Source organism: Oryza brachyantha, chromosome 12 (assembly GCF_000231095.2).
Source record: "Oryza brachyantha chromosome 12, ObraRS2, whole genome shotgun sequence".
In the NCBI taxonomy this organism is placed as follows: Eukaryota; Viridiplantae; Streptophyta; class Magnoliopsida; order Poales; family Poaceae; genus Oryza; species Oryza brachyantha.
Window position 1 is genome coordinate 12708707 of NC_023174.2, and position 19293 is coordinate 12727999.

General features: G+C 41.1%; 2 protein-coding genes across 2 annotated transcripts; both read right to left on the reverse strand.

The window, feature by feature from the left end:
• Window positions 1-7157: 7157 nt before the first annotated feature.
• LOC121056038 (CASP-like protein 2B1) lies at window positions 7158-8026 on the reverse strand. Its single transcript, XM_040529765.1, has one exon. The coding sequence runs from the start codon at window positions 7988-7990 to the stop codon at window positions 7412-7414; it is 579 nt and encodes a 192-aa protein (XP_040385699.1). The 5' UTR covers window positions 7991-8026; the 3' UTR covers window positions 7158-7411.
• A 3593-nt stretch (window positions 8027-11619) lies between these two features.
• Window positions 11620-14936, reverse strand: LOC102715362 (OBERON-like protein). The gene is made up of 3 exons (XM_040529346.1): window positions 14793-14936; window positions 13427-14672; window positions 11620-12571 (listed from the first exon to the last, which is right to left on the reverse strand). The coding sequence occupies exons 2-3, from the start codon at window positions 14649-14651 to the stop codon at window positions 11970-11972; spliced, it is 1827 nt and encodes a 608-aa protein (XP_040385280.1). The 5' UTR covers window positions 14652-14672; window positions 14793-14936; the 3' UTR covers window positions 11620-11969.
• Between the last annotated feature and the right edge of the window lie 4357 nt (window positions 14937-19293).

Sequence of the window (19293 nt, forward strand, 5' to 3'; positions counted from 1 at the left end):
GCGTGGGACCTTAGAATAAAAGTAACAGATTGTGATTTATTTTTTCGCTTGATTAGGGTTATATGTCATCATTGGATTGAATTACATTATCGAAAAGAAAATTGTAGGTCATCGTATTATAAACCATGTGTTTTATTTGTTGTGATAAAGAATATTGTTTTTAATATAAGTTATGTCCATACATAAACCATGTTCTCCTATGATTGTATAAAAGCTGAAGTTTTGTTTGCCACACAAAACAGAACACTAGGGCTTTTCGTTTGGCTTGACGAAAAAGTAGTTTCGTTTTAGATTAATTGTCATCCAGATTAAATGCCACATGCTGTCACATTAGCCGTGTCTCTATAGGTTATTGAACTTGAAAACGAAAGGTTTTACTTGTCGTGATTATGCAGAATTTCCACATGCATTAGGTATCACTCAGATTGCATTTGCATGCGCCCACATGGTTGTGATGGTTTAGTTTTGGCCTTGAAAGCACCTGTGAGAACAGTAATTGTCAGTGGAAGTGTTGAGTTTGTTGTTTTGTTGTATGGAAGAAATGGTTGAAGATTCCTCTCTTCTTTAGATGCTTGCTGAATGATTTGCACCATCTCTATCCGTTGATTTTGGATGTGATCATTTTGGGTGGTTGTGGTTAACTGCTAATCTGGGGGGCAAGATGACTAAATCTGTAATTTGTGTGTCTTTTTATTAATGTGGAATCCAAATAGTAACAGATGAATCTAACAATGTGTTTTGTTAATTTAAGTACTGCGGGACCTAGTTCTTTATTTGAGTGTCGACCTATAAGAGCAAGTAACTATAAGTCGGCTAAATGCTGATGTGAAAGAGGAGAAAGAGAGAAGAAAAGCAGACCGTAAACTTATAGCTAGCTCGGACATAAGAACCAACAAATTCTGTGAGATAAACACATGAGTCCTATGTTAATAATGAAGAACTAACTACTAGACTGTAAAAAGACTAAAAAGTCTTATAGCTATCTTGTTGGCTATATTATTAGTCTTGCTCTAAGAATTATTTCTAAACAATTACTAGGGATTGTTTTCTGTATTAATTAGAATGTTTGGTTGATGCTATGGTATATTAATTGGATAGCAATGCATCTCAAGAGTGGTCAGGGAGAAACCCAATCTAATTGGAGACTTGCAACAGCCATGATTGGTTTTTGTCCATTTCTTGCTGAGATCTCACCATCCACACTGTATTCTGAATTTAATAGTGTGCTCTTGAGTAAACAAAATGGTTGTGTGGGCCAATCAATGAAGCTGGTGTGGACAACTTTGGATTTTATAATTGTCCTGGGAAGACTTCATGTACTCAAACAGAGCAGCCTAAGATCTATTCTTGCATGTAGGCCAGAAAAGGACGTTGTGTAGAAAATGAACTCTATCACAAGCCAATAAATTAATATGATCAGAATGACAAAATCTACCCTAATCAGGAGTAAATGTCCTGAAAACACAACTCAACCTACACCCTTTTTCCTTTCTGTAACTTGATTAGTTGTCTAGTCAACCCAAGTATCTCAGCCTTTTTTTTTTCTTAGGCTTGTAATCTAGACTTTAAAATTTTTAACCTTAAATTCAAAATTTTTAACCTTAAATTTAAAGTAATTTTTGGGTTTGTTCATTGTAGTTATTTTTTTAGCCTTTGCTTTTATATCGCTAATAGTATGTATATAAAAATTTTATTCATAAATTATTATTCGTTTACAAATATGCCGTTACACTTTTTACTCAAAAAGCGAAGCAATGACCACCTGATTGGTTCTTAGGGTCAGTGTCAAAAAAACAAACAAGAAATTTCTAGTAGTATAAGTTACATGTTGGAAATTAACTGCAGTAGCATATGAGAAACATCTCGAATGCAATGTAAAACCGGAGATCCTCACAAGAACAGAAGTCATACCCTGATGGCGATGCAAGGCAATAATTTCTCTCTTCACATGGCTGCAGCATAGACCATTAGTTTTTTTTATGAACCTGATGACATTATTCACATGAATCATGCAGAAGCATCATAGATCAGAGATGCTCGAGATCCAGAGGAAGATTTCTCCCCTGTGAAGATTGTGATGACGTCGAGCACAGTAATTACAGCCTTGGAATATCATCTGACAGTGGCTACATGAACTAGACTCCAGTTCATGATACGCTTAGCGTATCTTCCATGCCCAAAAGACAAAGGCTGTATTCTGGTTAATACATGGATTTTAGATTTTCGCACACACTTTTCAAGTTCCTAAATGGTTTGTTTCAAGTTCATCATCTGACTTTTCAAAAAACAAAATTTTCACTTCATAATAGTTAATTTAGTCGTTTATACTATTAAATAGCGATAATCCTTCAATCCTAAAATACCAGCTATCTCAAACACCAATAAAGAGACATGACTAATTGCTGAACAGGTTTTTGGAGCTGCAGGCATCAGAGTACAAACAATAATACTAGAGAACAATGCTGATTATTAGTCTCCAGATCAAAGTTCAATTATATCCATTTTAAGTTTTAGTCTGTGCAAGATTCAGGTACCAACATCTAGTTTAGTCCTCAGACCACTTTAGTAAAATGCAAACGGACACAATATCAACCATCTACATAAGATCAATCCAAGAACAAACTTTGCTACAAAGTACAGGTACTGCCTCTCTCTCAAACACATAAGCATATCTCGACTTAAGCCATCCCGCCGCTAGTTGCCGTCCTAATTATCTGGAACAAGGCTGCAAAACAACCAAAATGATAAGACTGTCATTTTTCCATTCGTTCAGATTATTATCTTCACAACTTAGTAAGTACGCAGAGTTGGCAAATGAAGTTGTTATTGCAGATTTTACAAGGACAACAGAACAGCCTCATGCATAAGCAAAAGTATGAAAGATTTATATCTATACACAGAATCAAAAAACATAGGGAAGGGAAAGCTCACAAGCCAGGACAACAACGTTAGCATTAACATTTCTTAAAATCAACTGCTCTTGCATGTAAGCTAAAGGGCTTTGTGCACAGAATAAACTCTCCACAAACCAATAGATATGCTATACAGATACACAGAATTGGTAAATATAGGAAGCATAAGCTCAGAAGTCAGAACAGTGATGTTAGCAGCAGGTTTACACTTCCTAATTTCACAATCATCTATCAAGTACTGTTTCTTAACAGGAACTTTAGACTTCTCTTAAACAACAAAGTTCAATTTTCCATTATATTTTGACTTGTTAAATTTCAAGAGTATCAACAACTTAACATTTGAAATTTTGGATCTTGGCATAAAAGGATATAAGCATTACACAGGTAATTAATTTGTTAAATTGACTGTTCCAAAACTTTGTAAATGGATAATAGTCACAGCTAGCATTCCCTAACAGACCACATATTCAACATAAGAAAAAAACAACACCCTTGAATGGATGCACTTTGTATTCATCTTGGATGATATAAACCTACATGGTTAGCACTACAAGAAAATTCAGAAAGATTTGTCACTATAGAAGCTTGCAATGTACTTTTGCAAGCTTGCAATGAAACAAACATGCTTGCGATGCACTATCCAATGAAAAAAATAGCTGCCATCACTGTATAAAGCATCGAAAAGACATCTTGCTCAACCATGTTTGGAAAACCTCAACCACAAACTTATCAGTGATTAGAAATATCATGGTCAACAAACCACAGAGATGTCATGGACAGTGTAAAAGAGAACTGTCGATGATTGGTGTCGGCAATAAACTTATAGGGTGGCTATCGGGCTCGGAAATTCGATGGTTAAGATAAAGAGGGCGCCGATTTACCCAGGTTCAGGCTCTCGGCGTGGCAAGATAATACTTTACTCCTGCTTGGTGATTGTATTGCGCAGATGAATCTCTCTTACCCTCAAGGGGGCACCCCGTACCCCTTATATAGTGGGGAAAGGGTCACGGATATGATAGAGTCCTAATCTAACAAGACTAAGATCTATCCCAATTCGGTTATAGCTCGGGTCCGAAGTACACGGCATGCAATCCGATACGTACCAGACTCCTAGCCGACACCATACAAATATATTTTCCTTCCTATTCGATACCCCATTGACCGTACGTATTCGTGTAGTCTCCAGATACCCCCGGTATAGGTATCCCACAAGAACCTTAATGAGGAGGTATGACACCAAAATAAGTCAACCTAATGGTAAATGTTATAGGTAGGTCTTCAATGCAAAATGGTAGCTCAGCAATCATAAAGCTAGTCAGATTGTTTTCATAAAGCTGAAGCCGCATATATGTCATTTTGAACATGTGCATTCCAATTTCCAACAAGCCACACTACAATGGATACTGAAATATTAAACAGAAGGGAATAGGAAAGTGAAGAGTCGAAGCTTACATGATCCAATGACAACAAAAATGAAGAAGCCAAGCACCATGGGTCCAACAGGATAGTCATTCCCCTTCTTCACAGTAGTTTCAGGCACAGAGCCCCTCTTCGTGATGTTCTTCTGGAACTTTGCACTCTTCCTATCAGCAAGACGCCTTGAGGTAGTCTAACAAAAAAAAGAGTTTAGGTACAGTATAAAAAACTAAAAAATTAAACTTACAGTGGACAAATATGACTTAAGGACAAACCATCTTTGCATTCTGCTAACACAAGGAAAAACATCAAACGCAACAAGTATACCATAGGAGGAAATGACAACAGCTGAACCATGTCAAGTCAAACTTTGTATAGCTTCCAAGATAAAATGACAACACTTCAGAATATATGGTAAGCAACCCCAAAAATGCTTACCAAGAAAACATAATAAATTTTATCAATTTCCTCTAAGCTAACTAATCAATGACCTGATGGAGCTGTTGAAGAACAAAATTTCTCTCATCTATAAACAAATATAATCAGTAGATCAACAACTACAATTCTCACCATAGGGGAAAAAAACTAAAACCAAAAAGACACTGGTTATTAATATCCTATCTACCGTTGCAGCTCTCATCAGAATATAGAGATCAGTAACAAGTACAAGCCCACAAAGTTACCACCAGTGACAAAGGACCCAATTATGTCTAAGAATTATCCCTGTTTTCTTTGATCATATCTACAACAGGCTCCACAAGCTCTTGATTTCACATTTCCAGCTAAGATTCCAAATTTCAAGGCTTATATGAATTTGTCATATAAAATTACAGTAATATGTATTCCATGGCCTATAAAGTGATACTGAAATGGCCAATTAAATAACGAAGAGCATGTGCACATCTCATACGTTTCTTAATTCGATTATTGTACATATAACATGTAATAGTTTAACTTAATACATGACACAATGCAGATGTATATTCTTTTCAGTTTTACTATATAAACATCTCAACAGAATTCATTTTCATTTCAAGTATCCAAAAGGTTCAACAAAAGATGATTTGAAACAGCTTAATAGAAACAGTTCCCCACCATCATATCATTGCCTGCGGTACTGCAGTAATTGAACCCTGCAATTGAACTCCAAGAAATAAAATGTACCACGCAAAGCCCAGAAAATATTAACGAAATCTCCAGATCCACCGCCGATTTATGCCTACCCAGTAATCTCCACAACAGCAATCAACCCAAAGCATGAAAATCCGATCTCTATGCCATGCGGGAAAAACCACAAAACCTCATCCGAACCTCGAGGTCAAATGTCGTAGATCCCACGAACCGAGAACGCACACACCCCCGCCGATTGACCCCCAACGGATCAACCAAACGCGCTCAACCCCGACCAAATCGAGCAGAGGAGGAGGAGGAGGAGGAGAAAACATACACACCCCCACACATCTCAGATCACAAACGAATCCAACTTTTCTTAAGGCACGAATAGCTACGAAAATCGTAAAATATCCGCCGCTACGACATCACAGCGACGGCACGGAGGGATCAGATGGACCGAAAAGGGGGGCTCCTCTTACCATCCTCGTAGACGGCGGCGGCGAGCTCGCCGGAATCGGGAGGCGTCGCGGCGGTCGGAGTCGGAGCAGCAGCAGCAGCAGCAGCAGCGTGGGGCGATGCGGGATTTGGGGGAAAAAATAGGAGGGATTTTATATATAGGAAAAAAAAGAAAAGAAAAGGGGGGATCGTTTTCCGTGAGAGAAAAAGCATGGACCTGGTCCATGGTCCGGGGCGCGATGTGAACCGCTCATCCAGCCTTGAGATTCGTGAGGCGTGCGTCGTGGTGGTGGTGGTGCGGTGGTCGAGGTCCATGGGCCGAGGCGTGCACGCGACCGCGGTGTGGCGTACACGGCACGTTCTAGAAGCTTCCTTGGTTGGGCCTGGGGTTGGTAGGCTGGGCCGTGAAAGAACATGGGCCCAGCCCATGTTGGCCCAACTTGGCAGCTACTCTTCTCGTTCGTCCCATTTCGGTAGGAGAAAGGGATACGGTGGGTGACGTGACGTACTTCCAGTCAGCAGTAACGAAATTTTTCATATTTTAGTATTTTTTGAAAAAAGTTCAAATAAACTCATTTAGAAATATTATTCAAAAATATATTTATTTCTCAACGTCACGTTACATGGCGCCAAGTTGGGGTTGATTAGAATTTAAAAATGCTTCGGGGTGGGTTGGCGTATAATTAGACCGGTCAACTCACATCGATGTCACGTAATATTTGTTATAATGTTTATGAATAAATTGATTATAAAAAACTTTTGTGAAAAAGGCTAGATCGTGAAAAATTCAATCCAGTAACAACGTTACTAGATATACTACCGATTTTGTTGATCACAAATTCACAATATATGAGATAACTGTTGTTTACTGTTATCCCGAAGTGGCTGTGGTTGCCGTTCCATAAAACGAACCACACATTTTAGGTAGTCCAGCGTATACTTCTTCCGATTCTTTTTCATAATCATACTCTTTTGAAAGGTGATTGAAATTTATATTATTTTGGCTAAAAACTATGCATGTCTTTTAGGCCATCTTCGTTTTACAGAAATTTTAGAGAAAACAGTTTAATCCCTCTAATTTTTCTGTAAAAATCATTTAAAATAAAAAGGCCCTCGAAGTTAAAAGATCTTAAGCTGAGTGGAGTGGAACCGGACGTGAAAACCTGAGAGAAGTCGGTTTGAGTGGACTGAACGCACGCCTGCCAGGTGCCCCACCCACATCGATCACAATAGCGCATTCTACTCGATAATTTGATTTGTTGTTGATGCCGACACCAACCTTAACCTCTCTTTAATCCGCATTTGGTACGCGGTTTATCCTCTTTTTTATTTGACAATTAACACCACTCAATTATCATCATCGCCAACGATACTACTGATATATTACAGTATTGACAAATATTATTAATTAATCGAGCCATTTTCGCTTGATTTTGATGCTACGAAAAAGAAAGGTGCAACGACGACGGCAAGATGAGGTTTACACCAACGATCGGTTCGAGCTAGCTGTATGCCTACCACGTCGCGGCGGCGCCATTGCCGGCGGTGGAGGCGGTGCTGCTGCTGCCCTTGCCGCCGTAGAGGCGGAACAGGTTGAACGCCGAGACGGCGGCGAGGAGCACGGAGGCGAGGCCCGCGGCGACGGCGCTGGCGAGGCCCTCCCCGACGCGGCGGCAGAAGGCGCCGTAGAGGCCGCAAATGGGCATCCACTGCAGCTGCGGCTGGCCGCGCTTCCCGAGCACCGACGACTGCAGTGCCGCTGCCGTCGCCGCCATCAGCGCGTACGCCACGGCCTGGTCGCACGTGAACACGGACCACGCCACCGCCGCCCTGCCGCCGCCGCCGCCCCGGCCCCTGGCCGACATGGCCGCGCACCGCGCCAGCTGCAGCACGCTGTACCCGGCGGCGGCGGCGTGCGCCCCCACCAAGAAGACGAGTGCCCTCATGTCCGTGAACCTCGCCTTCTTCTCCAGCGAGAAGAACGTCCTCGTCTGGCTGGCGGTGCCCACCAGCGCCGCCGCCAGCGCCGCCAGCCCGCACACCACGCACCGCAGCGCCACATCCGCCACCTTCACCCTCCTCTCCAACCCCATTCACCAGCGAAGCAACGTCGACGTCGGCGCGAGAGATAGATGGATGGACGGATGGAGCTGGGCGATGGCGCCATCCATGGCCATTTTATAGGAGAAGAAAGTTTACCGATTGTATCGTAAAACTATGAGACAAATTTAGTAACTAAATCTAATTAATTTATTATTAGCAAACATTTATGGTAGCACCATATTATTAAATCATATCACAGTTAAACTTAAAAGATTTGCCGCCTAATTTACACCAATCTATATAATTTTTTTTTACATTTAATACTTAGTACATGTAACTAAATATTCAACGTAACACTACAATGTTAGGTGAGGTGAGGCCACTGAGCATGCGATAGTGGAGATGTGGGATCATCTGTAGGCAGTGGGTGTAGCTTTCTTGCCTGGATCTCTTCTTTATTCTTCGCCTATTTAATGCCATCATCACTAGATCAGTGTTCTCCCCCAACAAGTGAGCAATATGTTTTACAAAGTGCACGCCAAGGCCGGCTTTAATTTGGTGTAAATGGCATCACACTTTGGCGCTCTCAACAAACCATGTTTACATTGTTTTTTTCTTCTTTGAAAGAGTATGATAAAAAAAAGATCTTATAGACATTCTATTACTAACTATCGGTCAAAAAAGATTTGCACTTATGATAAATTTTATATGGATGGGTTACCAATCATTCTGTGAAAACGGGGTCTTACCAGGTAGCCATTCACATGTGGGGCCTGTGGATGCCTTTTGTTATAGACAGGACGCATATGGTCATTTACAAAATTTATTTTGGTGGCCTCACAAAATTGATTTCGTATTAGGGGTGGCAATTTTTTATAAGAAGGATAGAGTTCATATGTGTTTCATGAATCTTAAAGAATCATGCTTGTTAGCCAAAAATATGTTGATTCACCTTATGTTTGGCCATACGCTTAATAAAACATAAGTTATTTAAGAATCAAGAGTACATAGGGTTGAGCTTCACTTTTCTGACAACAAACCCAAAAGGTTTGTTATGCCTAAAATACAACTCACTATGTCATTGTCATCACTTCATTTTAAAGAAAATAAAGTAACACTCTTTATATGCTACCATGAACCTGTGTACACGAGTACAAACACGTCCACCTAGGTGATAGGTGACACAAGCACAAACACGTCTGTCTAGAATAAATATAAAATTTTTTAAGGTAGGTTAATACTTAGCACTAATAATTCATACATCTCTTAACGATTTAGAATTCACCTGAAGATTACATCGGGGTGAATTCCGAACCTTTATTTGGTCTACTTTTGGCGCTTAAGGCCTGAGAATTTTCACTCATTAAACATAGCTTCAACACCTTTGATGATATGTGACAAGGGAGACAAAAAGGATTTCATCTAGATGAAACTTTATTTATAGTGTTTTCAATGTACAACTTCTCTTACATGTATTGCCTATGAACAAATAACAAAAATAAAATAATACATGGTATATGTTAATTTGAATCATCAATTAAATATCTTAATGCTTACGTGTTGCTCTTGGAAAAAAAAAATCAACGAGAATGTCCTAGATATAGCCTATAGCATCCATCTAACTTTTAAAGAACTAATAGTGAAACCAATTTGGTTTTTAAAGGCATACATCTACAGAAAGTCCGTGGGTATAAAGATTAAAGAACGAACGTAAACATACCAATCAATAGTAAATAAACACAACATAAAGAGAAAAAAAATGAAATTGTTACGACCTACGTGTCAACCTCGCTTCTTTCCCCTAATTATTTTAAATTTCCTCACTCCAATGCCACGATGCGTGGTGTTATTGTCAAAACCACCTTGGTTTAACCTGATGATCAAAAGTAACTGGTTTTGACCGCAAATTCGTGATTTTGTAGTTAACAAATAAAAGTTGAACTATGGACATGGTTGAGTACCAAAAGTGAACCTTTTCACTCGGCAAAAATATTTTGGATTGAGCAACTTAACCCATCTCCATGTGCACGGAGAATCCACAGCGCTACAAACTTCGTGCGATCATGTCACCGTCCAGATTTTTCACTGATCCTGCGTCTATGATTAGAGCATTTAAGACTGAGCAATCGTGTCATTACATTGAATTTCTCAAACAATAGTAAAATTACTCACGAGCGAGGTGTGTCATATTAGCTCCTCAGCTCATTCTCGATATATATATTATTCTATATATATTATTTCTCCTTCGTGATAAAATATAAATATTTTAATTTATTTTAATATACAAGTATTTATGTCATATGGTACTGCTGGTATAATCCATTAATTTCAATTCAAAATTATTTTGTCCAATGAACCTAATCTTACATCCCTGCTCATTACATGTCATAGTTTTTCTTACCGACGTTAATCTCTACTAAATAAGTTATAAATATTTATATTTTAGATGAATGCAGCGGTACTCTCCTAGGTCTGTAAATGCAGCGAATGAGTAGCTCTTGCAGAATTGAAGTGCTGGGCGCTAGCTAGGTATGCTCAGACCAAGACGATAATGTCACATTGATGCGTGGGCGACGTGTCATTTGAGTGCCCTATATCATTGGACAAAAGGAGGCATCTAGTAGTGGTGGTTGATAATGTCCCACATAATGGTTAATTTTTAAAAAAGAATGTCCTTTAAAGATTTCATCATTTTTTTATCATGTCCGTTTACCTCCACGAAGATTTCATCTCTGGAACAACCAATGTCTTGGAGTTTAACATAGTAGATAAATGTGTTGGAATTTGCTAAAGTAAGTGGAAAATATGTTGAAAATTAATCAAACATAAGACAGTGTATTTGAATTTGCTAAAGTGAAGGGCATTCGAATCATTTTAGCTTTGTATATTGATATGTGTAGATAAGTTAAAAATGAAAGGACAAAGCTGGTATCAATCTATTTCATTGCTGATTAATTTGTAGGATGGTAATCCTATATTTGATCTGATAATATGGTTTGAGTTTCATTCCTCAATTTAATAATGTTTGTTAACTCTGGATGTGGTTTAAAATTGTTCCTCAATTTCAGTAGCTCAATTTTAAAACAGTAGAGGAACTCTTCTTTATGTCAACAATCATCAGAGAACTGGTGAGGAGTGTCAAAAGGGGAGTAACAACAAGCAGGAAGGCATGGAGAGATGGTGGAAGATAGGTGTCAAAATGGTAGGAAATGCAGCAATATGGGGGAGATCACAATTATAGGTTTCACATTTGCACAAGCCATGTGGATCATCATCACACTCATGCCCACCAAGAAAAGACAAACCTCACGAGCAAAAGCTTCATTCACATTTCCAGGAGTGATGTATGGAGGACGCTGCTCACCTTGTACCAGACATTTAAAGGCTATGGTTATATTCTGGTGGTTGAGGATAGATTATCTGATTTTTAGTATAAATAATAAAATTAACTACTATAGAATTAAAAATCTACACTATACAGATAACACAACAAATTGTTCTATAGAAAAAAAATTAAAAAATACACCGTTTAACGATTTAAGAATGTGTTAGCAAAAAACCAACAAATAATTTAGGCTATAAGGACGCGGCCTATCTTGGCATACCCTGGAAGTTGCCAGTGCTGGTGTACAGACTGACCCCCAATATTTGGATCATGCTGTCTTTTCCAGAAGTATGTCTCAGGAAGAGTCCGTATTTAACCAAATAAACGACAGGGTTACATACATTGGTACATCACAAATTATACAAATCATTCGATCTAACAATGTCAGATATGGTCATACATGACAAGACAAGTTCTTTTGCTACTACAAAGTGCAGGTGCTTCGGCTATTTCCCATCAATATGCTCAACTGGAAACACCAGGCTAGTATATATTGGATCCTACGATTGCACACCGTTAGCTCCAATAATATTGTTACAACCACCTTTTGCTAACAATTTACACTGAAGGAAATCAGCATACATCATAACGACAACAACTAGATCCATCAGCCTGGATTGTAAACAGCTCTGCTGCTCTTGTTTTCATTGATGCCCCTCCGACTTCGGCGGTATGCTGCGGACGTTCTTGAGGAGGTCGTGAATCTTGGAAAGCATGGGCGTTTGCGATGAATCGCCAGCACCACTGCCGCTCGCCTGCATGGGCCTTTGAGTCTCCTGGTACTTTATTTTCTCGAAAAGGAACTGCTTCTCTGCTTCAGCTTCCTCCAGGCGGCGCTTCAGGTATAGACTGGCATAGTCCTGCTCGGCCCTCTCAGATTTGGCAAGAGCAATGCTCTGGAGCCTGTCGGCTTCCTGACGGGCCTCATTTGCCTTGAGCTGGAACATCTCAGCCTCGGCCTGCTTCAACCGAACTATGCTCTCTAGCTCATCCACTTGCTGCTTCTTGCGCAGCCTCTCGGCCTTCAGCTCCTGAAGTTCTCTGGCCTTCTCATCAAGCTCACGGTCACAGGCCTCCACAGCAATGCGAGCCTTTTTGTAGAGTCGCATTTTCTCTTCAGCGACAAGCTCCATCTTTTTAACGGCTTCATGGACAACCTCTGCAATACGATTACAGGCCTCCTGGGGAGTGATCAAGCGCCCTATTTCTTCATTTTCTGTGCTCTTGGGGGAATCCAACTCAAGCTCTGCAGCAATGTAAGCATAGTTCAGTGTTATTGAATCAAGTCTAAGCAATCCAAATCTTTGATGCAATAAAAATTTAGAATACCAAGTAACAAGGAGAATTGTGCAATCTAGGAGTTCACCATGACATGAAGAGCAAAAACAAAAGCCATGATATGAATCTATATAGAGTTCAGTTAAAACACACATTATACATAGGGATTCAACAAACAACTTAATATGTACACTACCCACATCAATAAACTGGAAGAGTTCTGAATGCAACTAGTTCTTTCTGTAATAATTCAACCAGAAGATAAATGTGCTCCAAATCCCCGCCCAACATATATGGTAGAAATTCAATTTCGTGTTAATTAATGGTAGCTACAATTAGGCCAGCCTATGTGGTGTCAACACTAATTGTAAGTGCTAGTATAAGTTGTTGTGATTTTTTTTTTCGAAGGGGTTGATCGCGCAAAAGGCACAAACAAGATTGCAAGACATTAGCCCCAGCAAGGTAGCAACAGTGACCAGACCAAGGTAGTTCATTTTGATCAAGCAACACAACTAAGTTGTGAAAACAAAATCTGGAAGCAAATGACAATCAGACTATCAGATTACATCTTATCGTATTGGAAAGCAATAGATATGCAGAAGAGGTCCACCTATATCACAGGAATGAATAATCTCTCAAATGATTTAGGGAGATTGTAATAGGAGCCTACAATGAGGCATATGGGTTCCACAATCAATATACAGAATTAAGAAGACTTAACAAGATAAATGAGTAAATGAAGAAGCAGATGCACACTACTAAGACACCAGCAAGTCACATGCAAATGCAAGTTTCAGACTTTCAGTAAAGAAATTACTCAGACCTTGGAGCAGCTGCAGTATCATCCTAGGATTGATGGCATCGGCAGGACTATTACGTAACCTTTCAATCAGATCTGCACATTTCCTGAACAATTTCCTTCCTTTTGAATCTTCACTTAAACGGAATATCTTGCAGACAAACTCAAGCTCACGCAACAATGCGTCCCTATCCCAACCAGGAGCACATTGTTGGAAAACATCCTTAACCCAACCTAAAAGCTCTGATGTTTTCTGGCAAGCCTGGCACCTAAAAAGCATTTCAGCATGACCAGTACCGCTCTTAATTGACTGGCCCATCCCAATCTGGCCATCACGAATTGCACAGTCCGTGTGAGTCCAGTGAGAACAGAAGTCACACCCAATCCAGCGGCACGTGTTGACCTCAAAATCAAACTTGTTGCAAATCACACACATGCAGAGGTTGCAAAAGCCATTCCTGTTAGCACAGACGTTGCATCTACACTCCTCTGCGGGGAGAGCGCTCTGGCAAGCGATGTTCCGGCACCTCTTGTACAAGAAGACCTCGACCAGGCGGCTCTGCGGAATGGTAACGCTGGGGTGCAGAAACGCCTGGATTCCCGTCTTGATCGCGACAAGGATCTCGAGCTGCACATGGTGCGCCAGCGAAAGCATGGTCTGCGTGAGATCGCCCCTGCCCTGAACAAACTTCTGGAGATACAGGAACTCTTCGATGTGGTGAGAACCCCCGGTGCCCTCGAGAATGGACCTGAGCTCGTTCTTCATATCCTCCAAATGCTCCTCCGGCATCACCTTCATTTTCTCGGCAACTAGATCGACCCTCTCCCGAGCAACCTCACGCAGCGACATCCTATCAAGGCGGGAGGCCCCGCGGATAACCTGAAGCTTGGGAATACCATTCCCCACCTCCTTCTCCTTCTCCATAATCCTCACACCAACGCCGCCGCCGCCGCCGCTAACGGCGGTGGCAGCCACCGCGGCGGCGCTACCGTGGTTGGGCTCCGCGGGCCAGGTCTCCCTGGAGCTGGCGCTCTCGGTGGCGGAGTCGTGCCCCTGGTCGGAGTTCGACCCGGGCTCCTGCATCTCCGGCGAGCCGACCTGCTCCGAGGAGGCCAGGGACAGCGAGGTCTGCAGGCCGGTGGGCCGCCGCGGTGGCAGCATCCCCTGCGCTCCCCCCGCCGCCGCAGCGGACGACGGCGGAGGCGGCTGCTGCTGCTGGTGGAAGTTGGCGCCCGAGGAGGTCCCCATCTCGCGCGATCAAACCCTAACCTGCAGAGAGTCGGGGGGGACAGGGATGAATCGATCGCGCAGGCGCGGATTTGGATCGGTGGATCCACACCGACGGGGAGAAAAACTTCGCGGCACGGGGCGGGGAGACGGGGCGCTCACCTCGACGACGCGCGGGCTGCTGCTCCCGCCTCCCGGCAGCACGGCGGCGGCCGGAGATGGATGGATGCTGCAGCTCTACGGGGGTTCGATTTGGTTTGACCTTTCTGGGGGTAATGTAGTCCAACTCGAGCTCCAAACCCAAACCGAAATTATCCCGGGGGGGGGGGGGGGAGAGAGAGAGAGAGGGTGACCGGGTGTGGGCAGTGGATGAGAGAGAGGGAGGGAGGAGAGGGTGACCGGTTTGACCGGCGGGCGGGCCGGGCAACGCGGGATGGGTGGGTGGGGCCCACGGGGGAGGGGGTGCATCTCGGTTGTTGCGGTGGGGCCTTCCCTTTCGGGGATTTTGACCGCCGACGACTGCCTGCCTGCGCGTCTCGTACTCCGAGAATGTACTGTCGTCTGAATTGGATTTATCTGTTTTTTAAACAGAAATTGCTAATCATGTTCTGATTTTTCTTTTGACGGAACGATTTATTTATTATATGCAAAGTACTCCCTCCGTAAAAAAGAATTCTCCGGTTGCTGCGTCCAACGTTTGACCATCTGTCTTATTTAAAAAATTTTTAGAAAATTAAAAAAAAATTAGTCACACGTAAATTACTATTCATTATTTATCATCTAATAAAAACAAAAATATCAGTCGCAAAAAAATTTGAATAAAATGAAGAGTCAAAAATTAAAGATAAAAGGTGAAAAATTAATTTATTTTGGGACGAAGGAAGTACTAAACTAACTAAATAAGTACATTATCTAAAAGGAACAAATGATAGCCCCGCAAACCGGCAGAGAGGAACATGATTTGCATTGTGATAAATATTTGTTGTGTGTTATTGTCAAGAGGTGCTCATGTCTTTTATTTATTAAAAAAAAATTTATAGTGATGCATAATTAGATGCTCAAGGGATTTACTTATTTCACTTTAAAAGACGATGCTAACAAAATATTTTTTGAACCAGAAAATACTCATTTTTTTTTGCCAAAGATTTATCTCCGATGTCATTGCTAATGATTTGGTTGGAGCCTTGATATCATTATTCGTGTTCTAACAGTGTTTTGTACCGACTTGTGATTGAACTTTGGTTTTCAAGATATATGATGCATATTTATAGAAATTTATAGTTTCAAAAATAATATATCTCTTTATATAAAGTCTCTAATAGAAAGTGTTTGTCTGGTTTCTAATTGAAAAAAAATATTTTCTATCATATAGAAACTCTATAATTAGTCTGATAATTTCTAATTTAGAAAACCTCTAATATATAGAAAGTCTGCATAAGAAGAAGTGAACCTCTTAGCCGCACAATCTTACGGAGATGGTTTTAGCCGTTGGATTTAAAAATTAATGAATGAATGATGTAGAATAAGTACAATTGGTTGGTGTAGCTCTCTCATGCACACTTATACTCAGTTAGACAAATGCCTCACTTATTATTCTCCTCATTGTTTTTCTTCTTCTTCATCCCTCTCTCCATCCAGCTAGATCACAATATCCTAGTCTCAACCAGCAGGCAGTTCATCTCCCTTATTTCTCATTCTCACTCAGTCGACTCGTTAGATTCAACCTCGTTCTATGTCGTTATTTGGGCTAGTAGAAGAAAGAGCTTTATGTGGCAGATTGAGGTGAAAAGACATGGTCCTATCTTTTATGTGCTCGAGAGAGAAGAACAAGGTAGGACCCATACTTGGCAAGCAGTTTTGCATAGATATGTTTGGCCAGGGCATGAGTGTTTGGATCCACACTCGACAAATTTTTACCTCCCCGTGGCAAAATTAGATCGATGTGTTAGAATTAAAGTCAACCTTTCTCACCAAAGTTTTAGCAACTTCAATAACACAATATGTATATTGGGGCAATTAAACTTTTGACCCTATTTTGAAGGACAACTACCGCTTTGGCCCTGTTTTTTCTAGTTTGCTCATTTGACGCACTTTTTCAAAATCAAATATTAGATCTAACCCTACTGTATGAAGATAACTTAACGATGTTAAGTCAAGGCAAAAATGTTGTTTATGCCCTTGCACATTTGACTCTAGTTGATACTCAAATGATTTTGTTTATTCAATCCAGTTTTGCTTATTAGATAGCAATTGTCCCATGTATATTTGGTGTGCCACTTATTTTTGTCCATATTGATATAAATTTTACTCCAATAATTTTAGCGGTGTCAATATTTTGGGTGGACAAAACTTGGCACTAATCAACAAGCCCGAAGACATGCCTAGTCTGTTAAGAGAATAATGGTGAAAACCTTGGACTCTTTACTCGCAAAAAAAGGCAAAGCAAACCGAACCTGAGAGTGGAAAGAGAGAGCAGCTAGGAATGGCAATTTCCCCCGCACAAGCGAAAGACATTTTACCCCTGCAGGGATTTGGGAGTGGGGACAGGGCCCCAATTTTGGTCGAGGTGGGCGGGGAAGGTTTACCCCCCGTAGGTCACCCACGGGGCTAGGGATGCAGATTAAACTTTAAAATATTGTAAACTGAAGGTCCAAAACCTCACCTAATCCAAAAGAAAACTTTAGTCCACCTAATCCGCTACCTCTCTCCTCTCTAGCCTCTACACACGGGTGAGCTGGCGACGACGACGCGGTGAGCTGGCGGTAGCAACGACCCCAAGCACGGCTAGCTAGTAAGCTTAGTATTTCCGGCAATTGCAATGGCTTCTTTATTTCTTTATGTACAGAAAAATAAGATTGTCTAGAACCGACGAGGCTGAATTTTCCCTTGAATGCCTTCTCAAAAGGTTCTCAAAAATTCGAGATAGATCTAATTAGGCTCTTTTACTTTTTTCTGATTGTTTTAGTATTTCCACTATAGAATATGGAATGGACTAGTAGAAGAAAAAAAGAAAATCCTATTTAGGATAATAATTGGATAACATTTTGTCTACGTACCGAAATTGATAACATTCGAGATTATGCAGAATTATACACAAAAGATCCTTTTTTTGGCTATGTCTTTAGCCATATGTCTCTTATCCTTAGGACCTCAACCATCTCATCGATGAAGAGGCTCCGTAAGATCCCATAGAGTAGAAATGGAATAAGTCATGTGACATGATCCAATTCTCTATTTATTACACTTACTTTTTTATTTTATAAAGTATGGAAATACATTCATTTTCTTGGCGATTACGATCTGCAATATTGTCGGAGTAGAAGAAGGGATCTAACGAAGAACATAGGCTAAACTTTTTTATTAGTAACAAGTAAATACTTTGTTTAATCGTAAGAAACTTTCAATATTAGGGGGATAAATACCAACTAATCAAGAGACGCGAGACAATCCACAAAGCAATTGATCATGATCAAATTTGTAAGCCTGCTTGGATATTGAGCATTTACTCATAGGAGTAGGATTTTTTTTCAATGAGTAGTTATAGGTGCAACTTTGGAAAATCAAATCTACGGACACCCCTCCCTTTCAAGAGGATTCGTGGCATGTCAGCAACCTCAACCCCAAGCACGACGCTACAACCTGGCAGTGATGGCCTCGGCCCAACCACGACATTTGTGGGGCCAAGGCTCATTAGAGGCCAAGGGTCCACCAAGGTCAGGCCCATGGAAAAGTTCGCCCTGTTAAGGAAGAAGTTTAGGGTCAGGGCTAGAGCCATCCCCAATCCAGTCCTACGGGCACCCCTCTCTTTCACTGTGGACACCCCTCTCTTTCAAGAGGATTCATGGCATGTGAGTAGGGATGGCAACGGGTAAATAGCCATCGGGTATTGGTACCCTAGACCCATACCAACCAACAAAATTTCATATCATCAAAATACCCATACTCGTCACGGGTAGAAAAATTTCCTCATACCCATACCCGCATGGGTAAACCTTACCCGTCGGGTTACCCATATACCCGCAACAGTTTAAAACAATCTAAATTACATAGTTTCCATATAGTATATTACAATAGACACTAGATACTACAGACGTCACACATTCATATAGTGTAGTGGAAAATATTTGAATTATTTAAATACCTATGGTTTTGGTTAATTGAGCTAGGCTAATTTGATATTGGGCCATGACGTGTATTTAAACTTGCGGGTATTTATTACCCATGGGTAAACAGGTATGGGGATCATAAGAACGTTTCCATACCCGCGTACCCATCGGGTGAAGGTATTTGTCCGATTACTTACCCACAGATAATATATTTAGTTCATACCTATACCCTAATAGAGTAAGTACCCATCGGGTCTCGGCTCCCCGTTGCCATCTCTATATGTGAGCAACCTCAACCACAAGCGTAGTGCTACAACTTGGCAACGATGACCTTAGTCCAACCACGGTATTTGTGGGGCCAAGGCTCATTAGAGGCTAGGGGTCCACCAAGGTCAAAGGCCAGGGAGAAGTTTGTTCTGTTAAGGGAAGAAGTTTAAGGTCAATGCCAGAGCCATCCCCAACCCAATCCTAACCCAACCCATCGTCAACTCTAAAAGCAACCGATGCTGAAGTAGTAGCAGCACCAAGAAGATATGTCAAGCTTGCTGTCATACTAT

Bases quoted from the DNA above. Each gene is read 5' to 3' on its own strand.
- LOC121056038 (XM_040529765.1), bottom strand. From the start codon at position 7,990: ATGGGGTTGGAGAGGAGGGTGAAGGTGGCGGATGTGGCGCTGCGGTGC.
- LOC102715362 (XM_040529346.1), bottom strand. From the start codon at position 14,651: ATGGGGACCTCCTCGGGCGCCAACTTCCACCAGCAGCAGCAGCCGCCT. The intron at 12,572-13,426 runs GTCTGAGTAATT...ACATTGCTGCAG, and splicing joins GATACTGCAGCTGCTCCAAG to AGCTTGAGTTGGATTCCCCC.